This window comes from Thalassophryne amazonica, chromosome 7 (assembly GCF_902500255.1).
Source record: "Thalassophryne amazonica chromosome 7, fThaAma1.1, whole genome shotgun sequence".
In the NCBI taxonomy this organism is placed as follows: Eukaryota; Metazoa; Chordata; class Actinopteri; order Batrachoidiformes; family Batrachoididae; genus Thalassophryne; species Thalassophryne amazonica.
In genome coordinates, this window is record NC_047109.1 from 119,975,518 (window position 1) to 119,995,927 (window position 20,410).

A 20,410-nucleotide genomic window follows, 5' to 3' on the forward strand; every position below is an offset into this window, starting at 1 on the left:
ACAGTCCATGATTGCTTTTCCTTAGCCCATTGTAACCTTGTTTTTTTCTGTTTAGGTGTTAATGATGGCTTTCGTTTAGCTTTTCTGTATGTAAATCCCATTTCCTTTAGGCGGTTTCTTACAGTTCGGTCACAGACGTTGACTCCAGTTTCCTCCAGTTTCCTCCCATTCGTTCCTCATTTGTTTTGTTGTGCATTTTCGATTTTTGAGACATATTGCTTTAAGTTTTCTGTCTTGACGCTTTGATGTCTTCCTTGGTCTACCAGTATGTTTGCCTTTAACAACCTTCCCATGTTGTTTGTATTTGGTCCAGAGTTTAGACACAGCTGACTGTGAACAACCAACATCTTTTGCAACATTGCGTGATGATTTACCCTCTTTTAAGAGTTTGATAATCCTCTCCTTTGTTTCAATTGACGTCTCTCGTGTTGGAGCCATGATTCATGTCAGTCCACTTGGTACAACTGCTCTCCAAGGTGTGATCACTCCTTTTTAGATGCAGACTAATGAGCAGATCTGATTTGATGCAGGTGTTAATTTTGGGGATGAAAATTTACAGGGTGATTCCATAATTTATTCCTCAGAATTCAGTGAGTCCATATTTTTTTTCCCTCTGCTTGGTCTAAAAAAGTAACCGTTACTGACTGCCACAATTTTTTTTTCTTGATTTCTTATAGTGTTTCTTAAAGCCGGAAAGTTGACATTTGAAATGACTTTAGTTTTGTGTCATGTCTGTGATCTGCTTTTTCTACAAAATTAAACAACTGAATGAACATCCTCCGAGGCCGGTGATTCCATAATTTTTGCCAGGGGTTGTATGTCTGAAAACAGCTCCCTTCACACTGGCAGAGTGATCTGCATTTGAGCTTTGCTTTGCTGCATGTGCACATGCCACGGCATGATTTCTTACAATTGCAATGTATCAGCTCATAGCATATTTCATGGGCCTGTTGAAGGCTGGTCCATTTTGGCAACCATGGAGATGAGGGTGCATCCCATTCCCAGTCAAAGTCAGAAGGGCTTTGTCCAGCTGCAACGACTGACCCCACACGTGCAGCTTGGAAGACTGCTCTCAAGGTATGCTGTTTGAGTGCAGCTTCTGTGGGAGGAATGCCTTCTATAGACTTTGATTTCTTTGAGAGCATGTGCTGACGTTCTTCGTTGACACTGGAGGCATCAGCAGTGCGGTCATACCACAGCGCAACAGATCTCTGAATAAGAGCCAGTAGATCAGGGGTGGCCAAGTTCAGTCCTCGAGAGCCACCTTCCTGACACTCTTAGTTGTCTCCCTGCTCCAACACACATGAATCCAAAGTCCGAGTCTTTCATTGGATTCATGTGTGTTGGAGCAGGGAGACAACTAAGAGTGTCAGGAAGGTGGCTCTCGAGGACCGAACTTGGCCACCCCTGCAGTAGATCGTCTGTCAACTGAAGTTGTGGATTTGCAAGGGACAAGAAAGCATCTGTGACCTCTGGAAATGCAATCCAAGTTTCCCATGCACTCTTCTTGCCTCTTCCAGCAAAGAAAGATGTTACATCGCAGCCAGTTAGTGCATGGAAAAATGGCAGAGCCTTTTCTTTGGTTGATGGCATGGCAGTGGCAGTCTCATGTACAGCAGTGTATCTTTGGAACTTTCTAGTACCAAATGATATCCACAATTCAGAGGTGGCAAACTGGTTGAAAAATGCCACAGCTAGTACAACAACGTCAGTGTCTGCTGTTCTAATGAGGATACTCTGGTGACCCTTGTTGGAAGCATCCTTGGCATGCAACATGATGCACGTGTCTGCTGCTTTTTGCATACAGGGCTGAAGATTTGATGTGTCTGTCACAGCAGCATTGCAAGTCACATGTTCCTTCAAAGTGCAGACAACTTGTCTGTTTTGCATGTGAATGCCTGCAGCATGTTCAGCTAGAAGTACAAACAGCTCAGTCTTGTTGTCATTATTCCGGAAGAAGCTCTGCCAGTTTCCTGTAATTTGTGTGGTGAGAGTTACTTTCCTTCGTACACCATTGCCTCTTTTCTCCCTGGTTGAGTTCTTCAGACTCTGTGGCTTGTAGACATCAAACACTACATCAACCCTTTCAACATCCTTCAGGATGTTCTCAATGTGGGGCACGAAGACCTGTGTGACATAGTCTGAGAATGTCTTTGACACTGTTGGGGTTAGAGTGTGCACCACCATTGCACCATCAAGCACGACTGCTGTAACCTTAGGGACTGTGTGGTCAGAGTTTGAAAGGTTTTCCAGAGGAACCAACAAGTCAGACTTCTTTCCTGATCTCATCTCCCCTGACTTTGATAGAGATGGTGGCCATGGTTGGTTCTCATATTTGAAGAACTCTTCCAGTTTTCCCTCTCGAGATCAGCAGGCAATGTATAGTCTAGAGAATAAGACACAGTCATCCTTCAATGCAGATACCTGACTTTTCTTTTTCAACTGACGTTGACTTTCAGAGAACAGTGAAGAACAACTTGTTCTTCTTGATTGGCTGAGTAATTGACTTTGCTTGAGTTGTGATCTGTTCAGCTACAAATGTCTCAAACTGATGTCCTCCTAGCTCATACATCTCTTTGACACTTTCTGCAGCTGATTGGCTTGTGACAACTTTGCTGTCAAGAGTTAACAAATCCTTGCTGTCTTCCAGAAAAGGACTTCCAAGATCCTCAATGACCTTCTTGAGAGCACTTACTTCCTTTATGCATGCTAGCTGTCTGCTCATGATGTTTATCATTGCTGGATTTCTCTGATTTGTTCTCAGAATCACAAATGAGCCTACTGACCTCTGGACCACCTATCATCCAGCGTCTCAGAGCTGAAGGATTGTTTGTCAAGTATTGTTAAGTTATATGTGTCTATATATATGGGATAAGATTGTCTGATATTGAAATATGAATAATTGTACAATTGGTGAAATTTGGCCACCAAGGGGCTCTCCCAACTTGTTTCCATATCCAGAAATGCTCACCTTGGGTCACTCTACAAGTGTGCCAGGTTTCATGTTTTCCTACCAAAAACACACAAAATGATGTCCACACCAGCCTTACATCTCCCGCTAGTGATGGTTGTGTCAGAGTGTGAGTGCAGCCTCTTGTCCTCAGCGAGCTCTTGTCATTTTAAGAAGGTTGGATCTGGCCTTGACTTCTGACAATTCAGAACCACAGCCTTCTCTTAACTGTTTTCAATGTCTTATCTTTGTTTTCCACAGTGCGTGTGTGCGTGCCTGCGTACATGTGTGTACGTGCATCTCCAACAGGCAGGTTTAATCAGACTCTGGACATTCTGAATGCTTCCAGCACTGCAGCCCTCTTCAGCCCAGTCTGTGTGTGTTTACACTTTGTACACATGCACACACAGTTGACCTCGACCAGCTGAGCACCCCGCGGGCTGCTCGCTCCTCATTTTTCTAGTAGAAGGGGTCTGGTCTGGCCTGCGACCAGCGCCAAGCCATGTGGGCTGGACAGTCAGTCCCACACAAACTATCTGGTGCCATGGAGGGTCCCAGCTTGGACCTGGACCTCATCAGTTGTGGCAAGATGGGGAAAATACTTTTAAAGTGTAGCTGAAATCTGTATTGACTGCAGCATGCAAATATATCGTGGACAGGGTATGTTTACATGAATAATTTATATTTTTAGGTTTCATGTAGCATCTCCAGACTGTTCATATCGGTCAGAATGCCGTCGTTTCTCCATGCAGATGGAGACTTTTTTCTTTAGAGCCAATAAATTGCTTTTCAGCTTCCAGCCAGTAAGTGTAGTGTGTGGAAGTGCAGGTGGGTGGCTGCAGCGTTTCATACTGGATGACTGGGACCGTCTCTGGTGCTGCTTTGACAGTTAATCTGGTACCTACTTTTCATCAGACAGGCCTCATTGTGCCTTTGTGTTGATGTTGGCTGGCACCTCACCTGGTACCACCTCAGCTTGCACTGCGCATGCAGTCAGTTGTGCATTCAGACAGCAATCATTGCACACACACGGTCCAGATTTTAATCTACACCACTGGCCTGCATTAAAGTAAAGCTTGATGTTTTATATGATGGAACTTTGTGTCACTAAGACCCAACAACACTTTGTTCAAGTAGTACTACTTTGCTTGGGTCAGAGGTTTTTCCTCTTGATGAACAGAAATTGTATATTAGGACAGAAACTTTGAGTCATACCATGACAGTAGAAGTCTGCTGTGCAAGTTTAATTACCTCTGTCGCACCCATGTTTGTTTACAGCATTACTTCATAAATCATTTGAACAAAACACGATGAGAACAGTTGGTCACACTGATAATAAAAATCCAGGATGGAGCTAGGTCATTTTATTTATTCATTTTTTATGCTCTGATTAAAAAGGTGTTCCTTTAATTTTGTAGTACATTTTCATTTTATATTCAGGCACCCTGATCCCGTCAGATCTCAGAAGCTAAGCAGTGTGGAACCTGGTTAGTACTCGGATGGGAGATGTCTTCAGAACACCAGGGACTGTGTGTGTTTCTCCAGGTAAAACTAGAGTTGTGTCAGGAAGGGCATCCAGTTTAAAACTTGAGCCAAATCCCATTGTGGATCTGGCTGTATCTGCTGTGTCCACCCCGAATAAACAGGAAGATTTTAATTTGATCTTAAAGTGTAGCCTGGCATTAAAATATCTGCTCAGCCAAATGTTGGTGTGGCTATGGATCATTGACACGTGTTGTGATTAGCATGCAGCTAAAATAGACAGAAAAATGACCATTATACCAGCAACCTTAAATAATTCACACTGTCTGTTACTGGGAATGAAGTCACACATGGAAATAATATACAATTTAAAAAAACATTTAAAAAATCCACGATGGTAAAAAAGTCACAACTGCTATGTTCAAGAAAGTTACCTTTTCTGCTGTTCACTTTTACTAAACTCACATGGATATCTATGACTCACAGGATAATAATAATAATGATTATGGTACACATAAATTATGTGGTGTGTGTGTGTGTGTCTGTGTCTCCGTCCGTCCATCCCTCTCCTGTCCATACAGCACCTCAGAACTGAGCTAAATTTGGCACACATATACTTTTACGGGGAGTGACATAGGCTACTGATCTCCCAATGGGACTCTCTGTGTCATCTGTCACCTGCACCAGAAGGTCATCAAAGCAGCCATTTCCTGCGCCTGTACAAAGTGGTCATCATCATCCTCCCTCAAATATGGGGATTCCATCAGATCTACCTTTCCAGCTCAGGATGCTTCAGTTTCCTGTCAAGCTATGCTTTGCCACATCAACAAGGATCAGGGACAGACCCTCAAAGCCATTGGCATGGATCTCTCTGAGCCTTCTTTTTCACATGACATGTTCTCCATGGCAGCTTCATGAACTGGAACCCATGAGAATGTCTTACTCTTCACACCAAATGGAGAGACAAGAAACATGGTGTACCACAAGGTGCTGTAAATGTGCCATCTTTTCTTGAGGCAGCTTGAGTCACACCTGTTCAGTTCTGTGGAATGCAGGATAGGTGGGAGGTGATAGCTTTGTTGGTAAAGATGACGTTTTCCTTTCAGTGTCTGAATCAAACGGCAGGTATTTGGCTATTGTATAGTATAATAATAATAATAATAAGAAGAAGAAGAAGAAGAAGAGGAATAGATTCTTAATCCTCTAGTTGCTCCTGGTGTGTTTGAGCGCCTTGCATTGCATCACCTTAACAATGGTGAGTGAGTGTGTCTGTGTGAATGTGTGAATGCGAGTCATCATTGTTTACCGCTTTGAGATCTGATGGGATGGGAAAGAGAAATATACTTAATGCAGTCCAGTAGTAATAATAATAATATAAATATATCTGGTGTGTTTTGTTGTTGTTGTTGCACATGCACGTCAGTATGCACAGTGAACAGTTCACACTGAAATCTGATATTGGCCACATTAAAAACAGGACAACAAAAAAATCAGATCTGACCAGTAGATTGTAATTTAGCATTATGGCCTACAGTGTGAATGTAGCATTACATTTTGAGCGGAATCTGTCAAAGAAAGTCAGGGCGGGGGGGGGGGGGGGGGGGGGGGTCATTGTTTTGCTTTAACATCATCTTCTTCTTCGTCTTTCGGCTGTTCCGTTAGGGGTCGCCACAGCAGATCAATCGTTTCCATCTCACCCTGTCCTCTGTATCTTCCTCTGTCTCACCAACCACCTGCATGTCCTCCCTCAACACATCCATAAACCTCCTCTTGGTCTCCCTCTTCTCCTCCTGCCTGGTGGCTCCATCATCAGCATCCTTCTCCCTATATACCCTGGGTCCCTCCTCTGCACATGTCCAAACCATCTCAATCTCGCCTCTCTGACTTTGTCTCCAAGCCGTCCCACCTGAGCTGTCCCTCTGATATGTTCATTCCTAATCCTGTCACCTCCAGCTCGCTCCTGTCTTTTTGTTAGTGCCACCGCCTCTAAACCGTCCAACATAGCTGGTCTCACTACTGTCTTGTAAACTTTCCCTTCACTCTTGCTGATATTCTTCAGCCATAAATCACTTCTGCCACCTTTCTCCACCCACTCCACCCTGCCGCACTCTCTTCTTCCCCTCTCTCCCACACTCTCCATGACTTTTGAACAGTTGACCCCAAATATTTAACTCATCTACTTTCACCACTTCTACTCCTTGTAACTGCACTATTCCACTGGGCTCCCTCTCATTCACACACATGTACTCAGTCTTGCTTCTACTGACTTTCATTCCTCTTCTCTCCAGAGCATATCTCCACCTCTCCAGACTAGACTCTACTTGCTCTCTACTCTCACTACAGATCACAATGCCATCTGTAAACATCATAGTCCATGGGGACTCCTGTCTAATCGCATCCGTCAACCTGTCCATCACCACTGCAAACAAGAAAGGACTCAGAGCTGATCCTTGGTGTAATCCCACCTCCACCTTGAATGAGTCTGTCATTCCTACTGCGCATCTCACCGCTGTCACACTATTCTTGTACATGTCCTGCACTACCCTAACATACTCCTCTGCCACTCCAGACTTCCTCATACAATACCACAGCTCTTCTCTTGGCACCCTATTATAAGCTTTTTCTAAGTCCACAAACACACAATGTAAGTCTTTCTGGCCTTCTCTGTACTTCTCCAACAGTATTCTCAGAGTTTCTGTGTAGGCTCTCAGGTGTCCAGGTGGTTTCCATAGTAGAGAAGCTTGAATCTTCGACTGGACTGGTTGCTTGACATGATGGACGTTTCACTTCAAATTGCAGAAGCTTCCTCAGCTAAATTCTTGCGCTGGTAGTCTGACCTTCTGTCTTGATCTTGTAGAGAAGAAATAAACCAGAGGCCAACAAAAGCGGAGTTTTTTAACCTACCAGACCCCTCCTACGAGAGGCCACCTGCTATAGGCTAGTGACTAAACAATAGCTCTAATTAGCACCTATTGTGCTCTAGTTAGCACTCTCCTAAGGATGGGATGGAAGCCTCCCCTGATGGCTCCCTTGACGCACTCTCCTGATGACCGTGAATGACTCATTACAGAACAAAAGACTGAAACTGCTTTGACCTGATTACCCCATTGTAAACAGGGGACAAAGCGTGTCTCAGACCCCCTCCCCGGTTAAGGCTGGGTTTCAACTGTTTTACAAAGAATGCTTCCTTGACACCTCCTCAAAACCATTTCTTCTCTCTGGCTAAGATTTTAATTTCCTTGTCCTCAAATGTGTGGTTAGTGTCTTTCAGGTGGAGATGAACTGCAGACTGAGGTCCACTGGCGACCTCTCTGCGGTTCTGGTATAGCCTCTTGTTTAAGGTTGCTTAGTCTCACCTATGTAGTATTCATTACAGTTTTCCTGACAGCTGATATAATACACTACATTGCTCTGTTTGTAAACTAGGGATCCTGTCCTTAGGGTGAACTAATTCTGTCTCAAGGTGTAAACCGGTTTAAAGTAAACTGGGGATTTTGTGCTGTCTGAAGATCCTCTGTAGTTTTCCCCTACTCCTGCTAAATAAGGAGAGACACTCCTCTCTTCTTGTCTCCGTCTCCTGTCTATCTGGTCTCTTTGTTTTCTGGGACTTCTGCACTTTGTCCAGGGAACCATCGTGGGTACCCACATACTGTGAGGGCTTTCCGTACAAGTTGTTCTTTAGGCCCTTCCCTCTGCAGTTGTGGGCACCTGTAGGGCTGTGTGTTGAAGAGTACTGATCACACAGAGCTTGTGTTCAAGGGGGTGGTTTGAGCCAAGAGCAGATATTGGTCAGTGTGAGTGGGTTTTCTGTAAACCTCTGTCTGGAGCTGCTGTCACTCTAATCGTAACATCACAGTCAAGAAGGCTAAATGGTTGTTTCTGACATCCTCACATGTGAACTTGATATTGGAATCCACCGAATTGATGTGTTTCTGTAAAGTCATCGACCTCCTGTTGCTTGATTTTAACCCATGTGTCATCGACCTATCTGAACCAGTGACTGGGAGAGATGCCCGTGAACGACGTCAAGGCTGTCTTCTCACTCGCTCCATGTACAGATTGGCCACAATGGGGGATACCAAGACCCCTCCCACAACCATGAATCTGCCTGTAGTAATTCCCCCTTTTGCCACTTCTCTTTTCGCCTTATGCCACATCTCCTTGTACTCTGTCTACTTTCTTCATCTCTCCGACTATCCCAGAACTTTTTTGCCAACCTTTTTCTCCTTATGCTTTCCTGGACCTCTTCATTCCACCACCAAGTCTCCTTGTCTCCTTCCACTGTCCAGATGTCATACCCAGTACTGTCTAGCTGTCCTCCTCACAACATCTGCAGTACTTTTCCAGTTGTCCAAAATTGCTTCCCCTCCAACCAATGCTTCTCTCACCTGCTCACTAAATTTCACACAAGTCTTCCTCCTTCAGCTTCCACCATCTGATCTTGTTGAGCTCACTCTCTTTCTTCTCTTTACCTCTAAAGTCATCCTACAAACAACCATCCTATGCTGTCTAACAACACTCTCTCCTGCTACCACCTTACAGTCTGTGATTTCCTTTAGCTTGCATCTCCTATAAAGATATGTAGTCCACCTGTGTGCACCTTCCTCCACTCATGTTACCCTGTGCTCCTCCCTTTCTTAAAGTAGGTATTCACCACAGGCCATTTCCATCCTTTTGCAAATCAACTACCATCTGTCATTCCCCATTCCTATCCTTGATACCATATCTAACCCAGTACTCCTATCACCTCTGTTCCCTTCACAACATGCCCATTGAAGTCTGCTTCTATCACCACTCTTTCAAGCTTGGGTTCACTCTCCACCACCTCATCTAACACACTCCAGAAATCTTTCTCCTTCATCTCACAACCTACCTGTGGGGCATATGCACTGATGATATTCATCATCACTCCTTCAATTTCCAACTTCACACTCATCACCCTGTCAGACACTCACTTAACCTCCAACACACTTTTAACATACTCTTCCTTTAAAATGACCCTAACCCATTTCTCTTCCTGTTCTCCCCATGTACAACAACTTGTACCACACCGCCGATGCTCCTGCTCTTACTTCCCTTCCACTTGGTCTCTTGCACACACAATATGTCTACCTTTCTCCTCTCCATCATACCAGCCAGCTCTCTACCTTTACCAGTCATACTACTAACATTCAAAGTCCCCACTCTCATTTCCACCCTTCTAGTTTTCTTTTTCTCCCACTGTTTGCGGAAACGTTCTCCTCCTCTTCTTCGTCGTCTTCGCCCAGCAGTAGCCCAATTTCGACTGGCACCTGTTGGGCAACAGCACCGGTGGCGAATGTTGTTAACCGGGCCTCGACTGATCCGGTATGGAAATTCGATTCTTAGTCTGCATAGTTGGGTTGGCTTGTTTTACGTTGGATGTCCTTCCTGACGCAACCCTCCTCATTTATCTGGGCTTGAGACCGGTACTCAGAATGTACTGGCTGCACACCCCATGTGCCTGAGTTGTTTTGCTTAACATCGTAATACCACAAAAAGTCACATGCACAGAACAAAACAATGTGTGTCGAATCGCAGTAGGCGTGTTATGATGTGTGTAGGATCCTGATAGGCATGTTGTGATGCATGTCGGATCGCGATAGACATGTCATGATGTGTGTGGGATCCTAATGGGCGTGTCGTGATGTGTGTCAGATCCTAATAGGCATGTCGTGATGTGTGTGGGATCCCGATAGGCGTGTCGTAATGTGTGTGGGATCCCGATAGGCGTGTCGTGATGTGTGTCTGATCCCGATAGGCGTGTCGTGATGCGTGTCTGATCCCGATAGGCGTGTCGTGATGCGTGTGGGATCCCGATAGGCGTGTCGTGATGCGTGTCGGATCCCGATAGGCGTGTCGTAATGCGCGTCGGATCCCGATAGGCGTGTCGTGATGCGCGTCTGATCCCGATAGGCGTGTCGTGATGCGCGTCTGATCCCGATAGCGTGTCGTGATGCGCGTCTGATCCCGATAGGCGTGTCGTGATGCGCGTGGGATCCCGATAGGCGTGTCGTGATGCGCGTCGGATCCCGATAGGCGTGTCGGATCCTGATCAGCGTGAAGTTACACCTCTGTTATAGACTATATTGGATGTGTTTGCATTTTGTGTGTGTGTGTGAGAATGTCTCCTTGTATCAGATACATTATTAATTTATCATTACTATTTTATATGATTGTGTGTCTTTTTTTTATTCCTTTTATTTATTTCACTTCTTTTACCTTTTTATGGTTACATTTTTTTTGTGTTTTAATCTTATTTCATTTTATTCTGTTTTTAAATGATGTTTGTGAAGCGCCTTGAGGCGATTACTCATGATTTGGTGCTATATAAATTAATAAATTATTATAATTATATTATTATATTAAATCTTGCAGTCATATTTGGATATATTCTTATTTTATTTACGGCTCTGTGTGAGTAACTATAACTGGTTTGCACTGTGTTCCCAGTATGTTTGTGTGCCTGTGTTTGAGAGGAGGCGGTTCTTGTGTGGCCTTGTGTGGTAGTAACTCATCCGGCTGTTAATTGTGTTAGCATCACAGCTGTTTGCGTTGCCAGATTGGGAGCAGTGCTACAGGGCCCTTCTGCTTCTCTCCACTGGGGAGCTTCCAGACCTCCTCATTCCCACTCATCCTCATCAGGCTTTTACTTTTTCTTTCTCCCTCTGTCTGTCTCTTTCTGTCTTTCTGTCTCACTCTCCTTCCTCTGTCTCAGTCTCTATATTTTGTTCTCGTTCTCGTCCTCTCTTGGGAACAGGCATTCCTCCACATGCTGTTCGTCTCTCTCCGTGTGTCTACACACAACAGGCATCGTAACAGACAGGTTCTGTCAGGGTGTTGGGTTGGGTGGCTCCTCCTCCAGACCCCCCGTGTGGAGGGCAGATGGTGGGTCACCTCTGCTGTAGCTCTTTGCACTTTTTTTTTCTTGGTGCACATGTCAGGGTGTCTCAGCACATCACAAAGATTGTTCAAAACAAGTCAAAATGTCCATATTAAAGAGGATGATGACCAAAAATGTGAAGTTCCTGCTGCTCTTGTTGCTGTCACGGTCCATCCACCTGCCTCACTTTTCTGTCAACAGGATTCCATGAAAACTAATTCAGTGTTATACTGGAGCGATTACATATCGAATAATTATCTGAGGATGCACAGGTTGTGCTGGTAAAACTCAAAAGCTTTTGATATATTTTCATATCAGTTGGGCTGCATATGTATCACACAGTTTTTTTTTTAGTTCCAATCCAGACAGAAATACAACTTTATATGTTGCAACAGTAGTATTAAATTTTATTTAAATAGAAATGTGAAAAGGCATTTTATTTTTTTTTTAAAGATGATCAAAATCCTCAAAAGTTCACTTTATCTCTCAGAGGATCATTTGACAGAAGTAGAACAAACTATGACCCCTGTACACATCCTGAAGCTTATTCCCAAGTCACATGGTGTAAAGAGGCTCTCATCATCTTGTGGAGTCTCAGTGACATCATGCACCATCTCAGCCCTTTCTGGAACTAGTTTTGAGACCACTGGTGGATTTTAATGTCATGTGACCTCTGGGTCCACTCCTGTCATTTTTAATGATTGTGAATATATGTAGCTGGTAGAATAAAAACATACTGCTCCATTAGGGTTAGGGTCCCACAAATCTCAACTTTCATGTTGGGGCAGCACGGTGGCTTAGTGGTTCGCACTGATGCCTCACAGCAAGAAGGTTGTGTGCATGTTCTCCCCGTGTCTGCGTGTGTTGCCTCCAGTTTCCTCCCACAATCAAAACCCGCTTATTTAGGGTCTGCTCCTTTCTCTGCCCCTCAGCAAGGCAGCGTCTCTACATCTGGAGTTGGTCCCGGGCGCCAGACTGTGGGTGCACACTGCCCCTAGTGGTTGGATTGTGTCTAACTGTAATTAGGATGGTTAAATGCAGAGGACAGATTTTGTTTTTTGCATGAAATATGTACAATGACAATAAAGGCTCTGTTACATTAAGTTAAATTAAAAATTTTCACCCCCCGAACATCGTCACTGTAGTTGACTGATGTCTTCTTGAAGTTGTAAAGTGGCCTGCTAGTGTGTGCTGTGCCTGGAATACCAACCTGTCCTGTGGTTCTGTTGCCAGCTCGGCCCAACAGGTCACAGTGACTTCAGTGTTGTTTTGTCATCTGCCCCTGACATCTCTCCTCACATCTGCTTCACTGTGGACAGCCATCCCAAGGAGGACCCCCCACCCCCCCCACCCCGCCCCCAACCCCCTGGACATTAGCATCTGGGGTGGAGGCCGATATTACAGACAATAATGAGCTCTATAAAATGCACCTCCAGCACACTCACGAGGGGATAGTGATGTCATTTGGTATATTAGTTGGAATGTTTTTTGTTCATTCATCTGTGCAACATTTTAAAATAAATGGACCACATTAATATTGTGCTTTGATGCTCAGAGTGCTTTGTTTTGATGCCTCACATTCAGACATACACACACAGAGACACAGAGCAGCGTGCTGTCAGTGTACTTTGGTAGTAACGTGTGGATTAAGGGCTTTGCTCAATGACCTTTTGTGATTTTCCAGTTGAGAATCCTCCGGTCACTAAGCCACCGCTTTAACCACTTGACTAACACCTCCCCCACTGACATGGAACCAAACACACCAGGTAGTTTGGATCCCTAAAACACAAATACATATTTACAGTGAGGCAAAAAAGTATTTAGTCAGCCCCTCATTGTGCAAGTTCTCCTACTTAGAAAGATGAGAGAGGTCTGTATTTTTTTCATCATAGGTACACTTCAACTATGAGAGACAAAATGAGAAAAAAAATTCCAGGAAATCACATTGTAGGATTTTTAAAGAATTCATTTGTAAATTATGGTGGAAAATAAGTATTTGGTGATCCACAAACAAGCAAGATTTCTGGCTCTCACAGACCTGTAACTTCTTCTTTAAGAAGCTCTTCTATCCTCCACCTGTTACCTGTATTAATGGCACCTGTTGTAACTCGTTATCTGTATAAAAGACACCTGTCCACAGCCTCAAACAGTCAGACTCCAAACTCAACCATGGCCAAGACCAAAGAGCTGTTGAAGGACACCAGGAAGAACATTGTAGACCTGCACCAGGCTGGGAAGAGTGAATCTACAATAGTCAAGCAGGTTGGTGTGAATAAATCAACTGTGGGAGCAATTGTAAGAAAATGGAAGACATACAAGACCATTGATAATCTTCCTCGATCTGGGGTCTCCACACAAGATGTCATCCCGTGGGTGTCAAAATGATCATGAGAACGGTGAAGAAAAATCCCAGAACTACACGGAGGGATCTGATGAATGACCTGCAGAGAGCTGGGACCAAGTAACAAAGGCTACACACTACACAGAGAGGGACTCAAATCCTGCAGTGCCAGGTGTGTCCCCCCTGCTTAAGGACAGTCCATGTCCAGGCCCGTCTGAAGTTTGCCAGAGAACATTGGATGATCCAGAAGAGGATTGGGAGAATATCATGTGGTCAGATGAACCAGAATAGAACTTTTTGGTTAAAAACTCAGTGCTTGTCGTGTTTGGAGGGAAGAAGAATGCTGAGTTGCATTCCAAGAACACCATAATCTACTGTGAAGCATGGGGGTGGAAACATCATGCTTTGGGGCTGTTTTTCTGCAAAGGGGACAGGACGACTGATCCGTGTTAAGGGAAGAATGAACATGGCCATGTATCATGGATTTTAAGCCAAAACCTCCTTCCATCAGTGAGAGCATTGAAGATGCAACGTGGCTGGGTCTTCCAGCATGACAATGATCCCAAACGCACCGCTCAGGCAATGAAGGAGTGGTTCCGTAAAAAGCTTTTCAAGGTCCTGGAGTGGCCAAGCCAGTCTCCAGACCTCAACCCCATAGAAAATTAGTTGAGGGAGTTGAAAGTCCATATTGCCCAGTGACAGCCCCAAAAACATCACTGCTTTAGAGGAGATCTGCATGGAGGAATGGACCAAAATACCAGCTACAGTGTATGCAAACCTGGTGAAGACTTACAGGAAACCTTTGACCTCTGTCATTGCCAACAAAGATTATGTTACAAAGTATTGAGTTGAACTTTTGTTATTGACCAAATACTTATTTTCCACCATAATTTACAAATAAATTCTTTAAAAATCCTACAATGTGATTTCCTGGATTTTTGTTTTCTCATTTTGTCTCTCATAGTTGAAGTGTACCTATGATGAAAATTACAGACCTCTCTCATCTTTCTAAGTAGGAGAACTTGCACAATCAGGGGCTCACTAAATACTTTTTTACACCACTGTAACCTTTGGTGCAACTCTTTAGGTTTCTGATTCGTCCTGTCATCTTTTGTGGTTGTGAAACTTGGATGCTAACTTGTAGCCAGTTATCTGGGTCTGGGTCGTGGTGGCAGCAGAGCACGTAGCTCATCCCACACTTCCCTATCCTCAGCCAAGTCCTGTAACTCTTCCTGGGGGATCGCAAGGCGTTTCCAAGCCATCTGGAAAATATAATCTCTCCAGTGTGTCCTGGGTCTATGCTGGGGCCTCCTCCTGGATGGACATGCCTGGAAGACCTCCTTAGGGAGACAACCAGGGGCCATCTTCACCAGATGTCCAGACCACCTCAACTGGTTCCTTTCAATGCGAAAAAGTAGCAGCTCTACTCAGAGTCCCTCCTAGATAGTTGAGAGCTTCTCACCCTGTCCAGGAGTTTAAACTCAGATACCCAAAAGAGGAATCTTATTTCTCCCACTTGTATTCGCGATCTTGTTCTTTCAGTCATTACTTAAAGTTAATGACCTTAGGTGAGGACAGGGGTGTAAATCAGCTGGTAAATTGAGAGCCTTACCTTCTGGCTCAGCTGCTCCTTCACCACCACAGACTGGTACAGTGTCCATCAAATGTGAGTCACCACCCCAATCCGTCTATCGAATCTTTGAGTAACACCCAAATGATCCGCTGTCACCGACCAAATGGTCGATCCGCCCTGCCTTCACTGCGCATGTGTCATTTTGACTCTCTGAGTCTGACTCTCTACACCCAAAGTGATCAAAGGGAATAATGTGATTATTAACCATCAGATGACAAAGTAAAACCTCTTCAATCATTCTAAAGTCAGTTTTAAGCAGAAACGAGGCGATAATTGGTGAGTTGCTACTGACGCTTTGAAATGACGCATGGCGCTCTGATCGCTGCCCGTCTTTTATTATGAAATAATGCTGAAATGTATGTGGAAATGAATGTTGTACAAAGCTTCAGATTTCTGTCGCTGAGACAGATGATGACTGGAGGCACTTTGAAGCAGAAACGTGATAATCTGTGAACCGCGGCTAATGACACATGCGCAGGGGGACCCATTTTTGGGGGGACTGTTCGGCCAGCGACACCGGGACACAGGTGTCCAGTGCTGAAGGCCCAATCAACTCGTGGTTAGATGGCTACATTCCAGAGGTAGTCATGGACCTCTGCTAGCAGTCAGGCCCCAGGGCGCGTCTGTAGTGTGATGGATGTCGTCACACAAAACACCGGTGCAGGCTCCTTCTTCTGATCTTTGCACTTGAGTTTCACTATGAGCTTGTAAAAGTTACAAAATTTTATAAATCTGTGTAACTTGTTAAACCAAATATTCTCCACTGCTGCTTTGGTGGAGATTGAGGAAAATGTTTGTCCATTATGAAACCATAAGAGATGTTAAATAATAAATTTTGTGGATGCTTGGATCTCGAGCATAAAAATACATATTTGTTTTGTGACCTTGACTTTTAAGTGTGGAGTGCAGCCGAAGTGTTCATTCAGCAGTTACTATATTGTCTTCATTTTTTAAAGGAGCTCATTGAGTTTTAATCACTCCTGTATTCACAGAACATCCACAACCACAACAACGACACACTTTCTGACTCATATTCTGCTGCTTTCTTCAGTTTGTGGTTTTCTTTGTGCTTCTTTCTCTCTTCAGAGCGCCGCGCTTTAAAGGTTACCAACAACAGGACAGCCAAGAGCTTCTGCACTATTTACTGGACGCCATACGAGTTGAAGAAACAAAAGTGAGTTTCCACACACACATACAGCACACACCTTCCTTTAAGAGCTTTTAAAGGGCTTCAGCCACCTTTAATGCCCAGGGGATGCTCTTATATCCCCACCAAGGAATCACCTGGTCTGTCTGTCCATAAATCTGCTTTATGGATTTAAATGAGATGAAACATAAATATGTGGATGAAAGAAAAATCATTTTGGTCCCACATCATCAGTGGGAGGAAATTGCACTTATTTTATTGCATTTATTCATAATCATATCATGGATCCTGTACTGAATCGTATTGCTTTTGAAACAAGTATTGTCAAGCCATTAAAATTTGATCCATGGTCCACTTGTTGTCAGGCCGCCACGGTCAAAGGTCAGCTCAATCCAACTTTCACCTCTGTACGCTGTGACGTAGCTTTGCACGTCCAGAAGAATGAGGTATCAGGCCAAAACACAGCAGACGATAACATGCAGAAAGTGTCAGAGGAGCATCAGAACTTTTCATTTATACACAGCAGTTTTCTGAAGAAATCCTTAAAAATGTTTTGTTTTTACCTTAAGATTAATTTCTGATTACTGTACATTTTGTAGTAAAAAAAAAACTTTCTTACAATAGAAAACTTGTAATTAACCCCTTAACGCCTATTGTCGCATATATCTACAATATTTGACTCAAATATGCAACAGTCGCAAATTTGCAACATACCATTATTATATTATAACATTATAACATAAATTATTACCAAAATACCATTTATTTTTTGTGCAAAAGTGAAATTAATAATCTCAACATTATTTACCATCTACTTGAAGGCAAAAACACACACAAAACATTTTTTATATACAGCTATATAAATTCAGGCATTAAGGTAGTTTTAAGTTAAAAAAAAAAAAAAAGAAAAAAGGAAATATTTTTTAAAAATCTTTGTTTATCTGCAAATTAAAACCATAACTTATCTGTTGTTTTTGTTTTAGATTAGATGATTTTTTGATTAACATTATAATGAAACATGGACAGTTATTTTTAGACAAATAAAATAGCATGAAAAGTAATGTGTACATTTTTAAGTCTGGTAGATTCATTCATCCATTCATTCATATCTGCATTTCAAACAGGAAAAAAGACACTGAAAATAAATCTAAATATTTATTCTAAACACAACAGGAAATGGTTCTTTGCCATTCTGCACCTACAGTCCCTCTGATCACCACCTCATTCATACACAGATGTTAGGAAGATTACATAAAAACTCTGACACAGACAACAAATGAGACACCAAAGGAAACAGGTTACAGTTTCTAAGATCTTTTGTTATTTAAAGCTTTAAAGGTATGTGTCATACAGAGTGTAGGTCTGAAGACAAAATGCAAGTACATTCAGTTTTCATGCCACTTATATACAGTCCCAAAATGTGTCAAAGTCCATTGAATGAAATCATTTGATAGCATAAGACAGTCAGTCTCAAAGTCTATTGCTAGTCATTCATTATACACTGATGAAATAATGTCACATAGCATAAGACAATTTTTCATTAAAATAAATCATAAAATGAGTAATAAAATTCAGTAATTCACTAAAATTCAATTTTTGCACATTTTTCCAAGAGTGCTGCAGTATAACCAGCAGGACCCCACTGATGTGTGCAGCAAATTTTGTCACTACATCATGCGGTAGTGTTCAGAATAATTAGTGCTATGTGACTAAAAAGATTAATCCAGGTTTTGAGTATATTTCCTATTGTTACATGGGAAACAAGGCACCAGTAGATTCAGTAGATTCTCACAAATCCAACAAGACCAAGCATTCATGATATGCACACTCTTAAGGCTATAAAATTGGGCTATTAGTAAAAAAAAAAGTGGAAAAGGGGGTGTTCACAATAATAGTAGCATCTGCTGTTATGCTACAAACTCAAAACTATTATGTTCAAACTGCTTTTTTAGCAATCCTGTGAATCACTAAACTAGTATTTAGTTGTATAACCACAGTTTTTCATGATTTCTTCACATCTGCGAGGCATTAATTTTGTTGGTTTGGAACCAAGATTTTGCTGGTTTACTAGTGTCCTTGGGGTCATTGTCTTGTTGAAACACCCATTTCAAGGGCATGACCTCTTCAGCATAAGGCTACATGACCTCTTCAAGTATTTTGACATATCCAACTGATCCATGATACCTGGTATGTGATATATAGGCCCAACACCATAGTAGGAGAAACATGCCCATCATGATGCTTGCACCACCATGCTTCACTGTCTTCACTGTGATCTGTGGCTTGAATTCAGAGTTTGGGGGGCGTCTCACAAACTGTCTGTGGCCCTTGGACCCAAAAAGAACAATTTTACTCTCATCAGTCCACAAAATATTCCTCCATTTCTCTTTAGGCCAGTTGATGTGTTCTTTGGCAAATTGTAACCTCTTCTGCACATGTTTTTATTTAACAGAGGGACTTTGCAGGGGATTTTTGCAAATAAATTAGCTTCACACAGGCGTCTTCTAACTGTCACAGCACTTACAGGTAACTCCAGACTGTCTTTGATCATCCTGGAGCTGATCACTGGGTGAGCCTTTGCCATTCTGGTTATTCTTCTATCCATTTTGGTGGTTGTTTTCTGTTTTCTTCCACGCGTCTCTGGTCTTTTTGTCCATTTTAAAGCATTGGAGATCATTGTAGATGAACAGCCTATAATTTTTTGCACCTGCGTATAAGTTTTTTTCCTCAGACTTTCAAAGAGAAAAGCATGTTCAACAGGTGCTGGCTTCATCCTTAAATAGGGGACACCTGATTCACACCTGTTTGTTCCACAAAACTGATGAACTCACTGACTGAATGCCACACTACTATTGTGAACACCCCTTTTGTACTTTTTTTTTTACTAATAGCCCAATTTCATAGTCTTAAGAGTGTGCATATCATGAATGCTTGGTCTTGTTGGATTTGTGAGAATCTACTGAATCTACTGGTACCTTGTTTCCCATGTAACAGTAAGAAATATACTCAAAACCTGGATTTCTCTTTTTAGTCACATAGCACTACTATTATTCTGAACACTACTGTATAACATTGACACTACTGAAAATTTAAAGGTGATAGAGAGAGGTTGAATGGGGCATTAATCCTTGTTCTGTGATGTGATATGTAGCCCAAAAAAAAATTGGTTGGGTCTGTAATGGCTCAGAACCTTCCTAAAAGGCTCTCTGAAACAGCTATGTTACTATGCTGGGTTTAGAATGCCTCGTTTGCCTTTAATGGCGTCTTTTGGAGCTTATTTGGCAACCTCATTATGAAATGCAAGTAGGTGGCGCTGATCGCTTGCCGTTGTTTGATTGGCTGCCCTTGCTCTCACTGAAAAGAAAGCATTATTTATTTTCATTGCTTTTATATTTTCTGTTGTGTTTCTATTCAGGTTTTTTTGCCTCTTTCTCTAAAATTGTATATAAAATCAATATATTTTAATATATAAACAAAAATAAATTTAAGAAATATTACAATTTGTGCACCCGAACATGATTACAGCTGCAATGCTAACTTTTAACATTGAAAATGCCATAGACATGCTAACGCGTTAGCATCACTCCCCTTTTAAGTTATAAAATACATCTGTCAACTGTTTCAGAAGAACATAACAGGTCGGTTTAACATAGAAATACTCACAGATGTATGCTCTTTAGGGTTTTAGCGGGGGAAAATTAAGCAAAAGAAAGAAAGAATAATCGAAGCATTGCTTCAATCTGCGAAGCACTGCTTCGATTGGTTCAAGGTTCAAAGCAAAGCCGCGCTGCAGAAAAGTTGTTTACGGACCCGCTGCAGGGTCTGTAATCAATACAGAAATTATCATTTTCCTGACAAACACCCTCCAAAACAACGGCCACTCTGAAGGACCGATCATAATTGTTAAGCACAAAGCTTATTGATGTCGTGGATCGAGTCATTTCTTAACATACCCA

The 20,410-nt window shown here is 42.7% G+C and overlaps 1 protein-coding gene across 1 annotated transcript in view; it reads left to right on the forward strand.

Annotated features, from left to right (window-relative positions):
- usp45 (ubiquitin specific peptidase 45) overlaps positions 1-20,410 on the forward strand; it is a 215,536-nt gene that overhangs the window by 92,420 nt on the left and 102,706 nt on the right. The window contains exon 9 of the mRNA XM_034175426.1: positions 16,394-16,481. Within this exon, the coding sequence (XP_034031317.1) occupies positions 16,394-16,481 (88 nt within the window). The remainder of the gene's footprint in view (positions 1-16,393; positions 16,482-20,410) is intronic.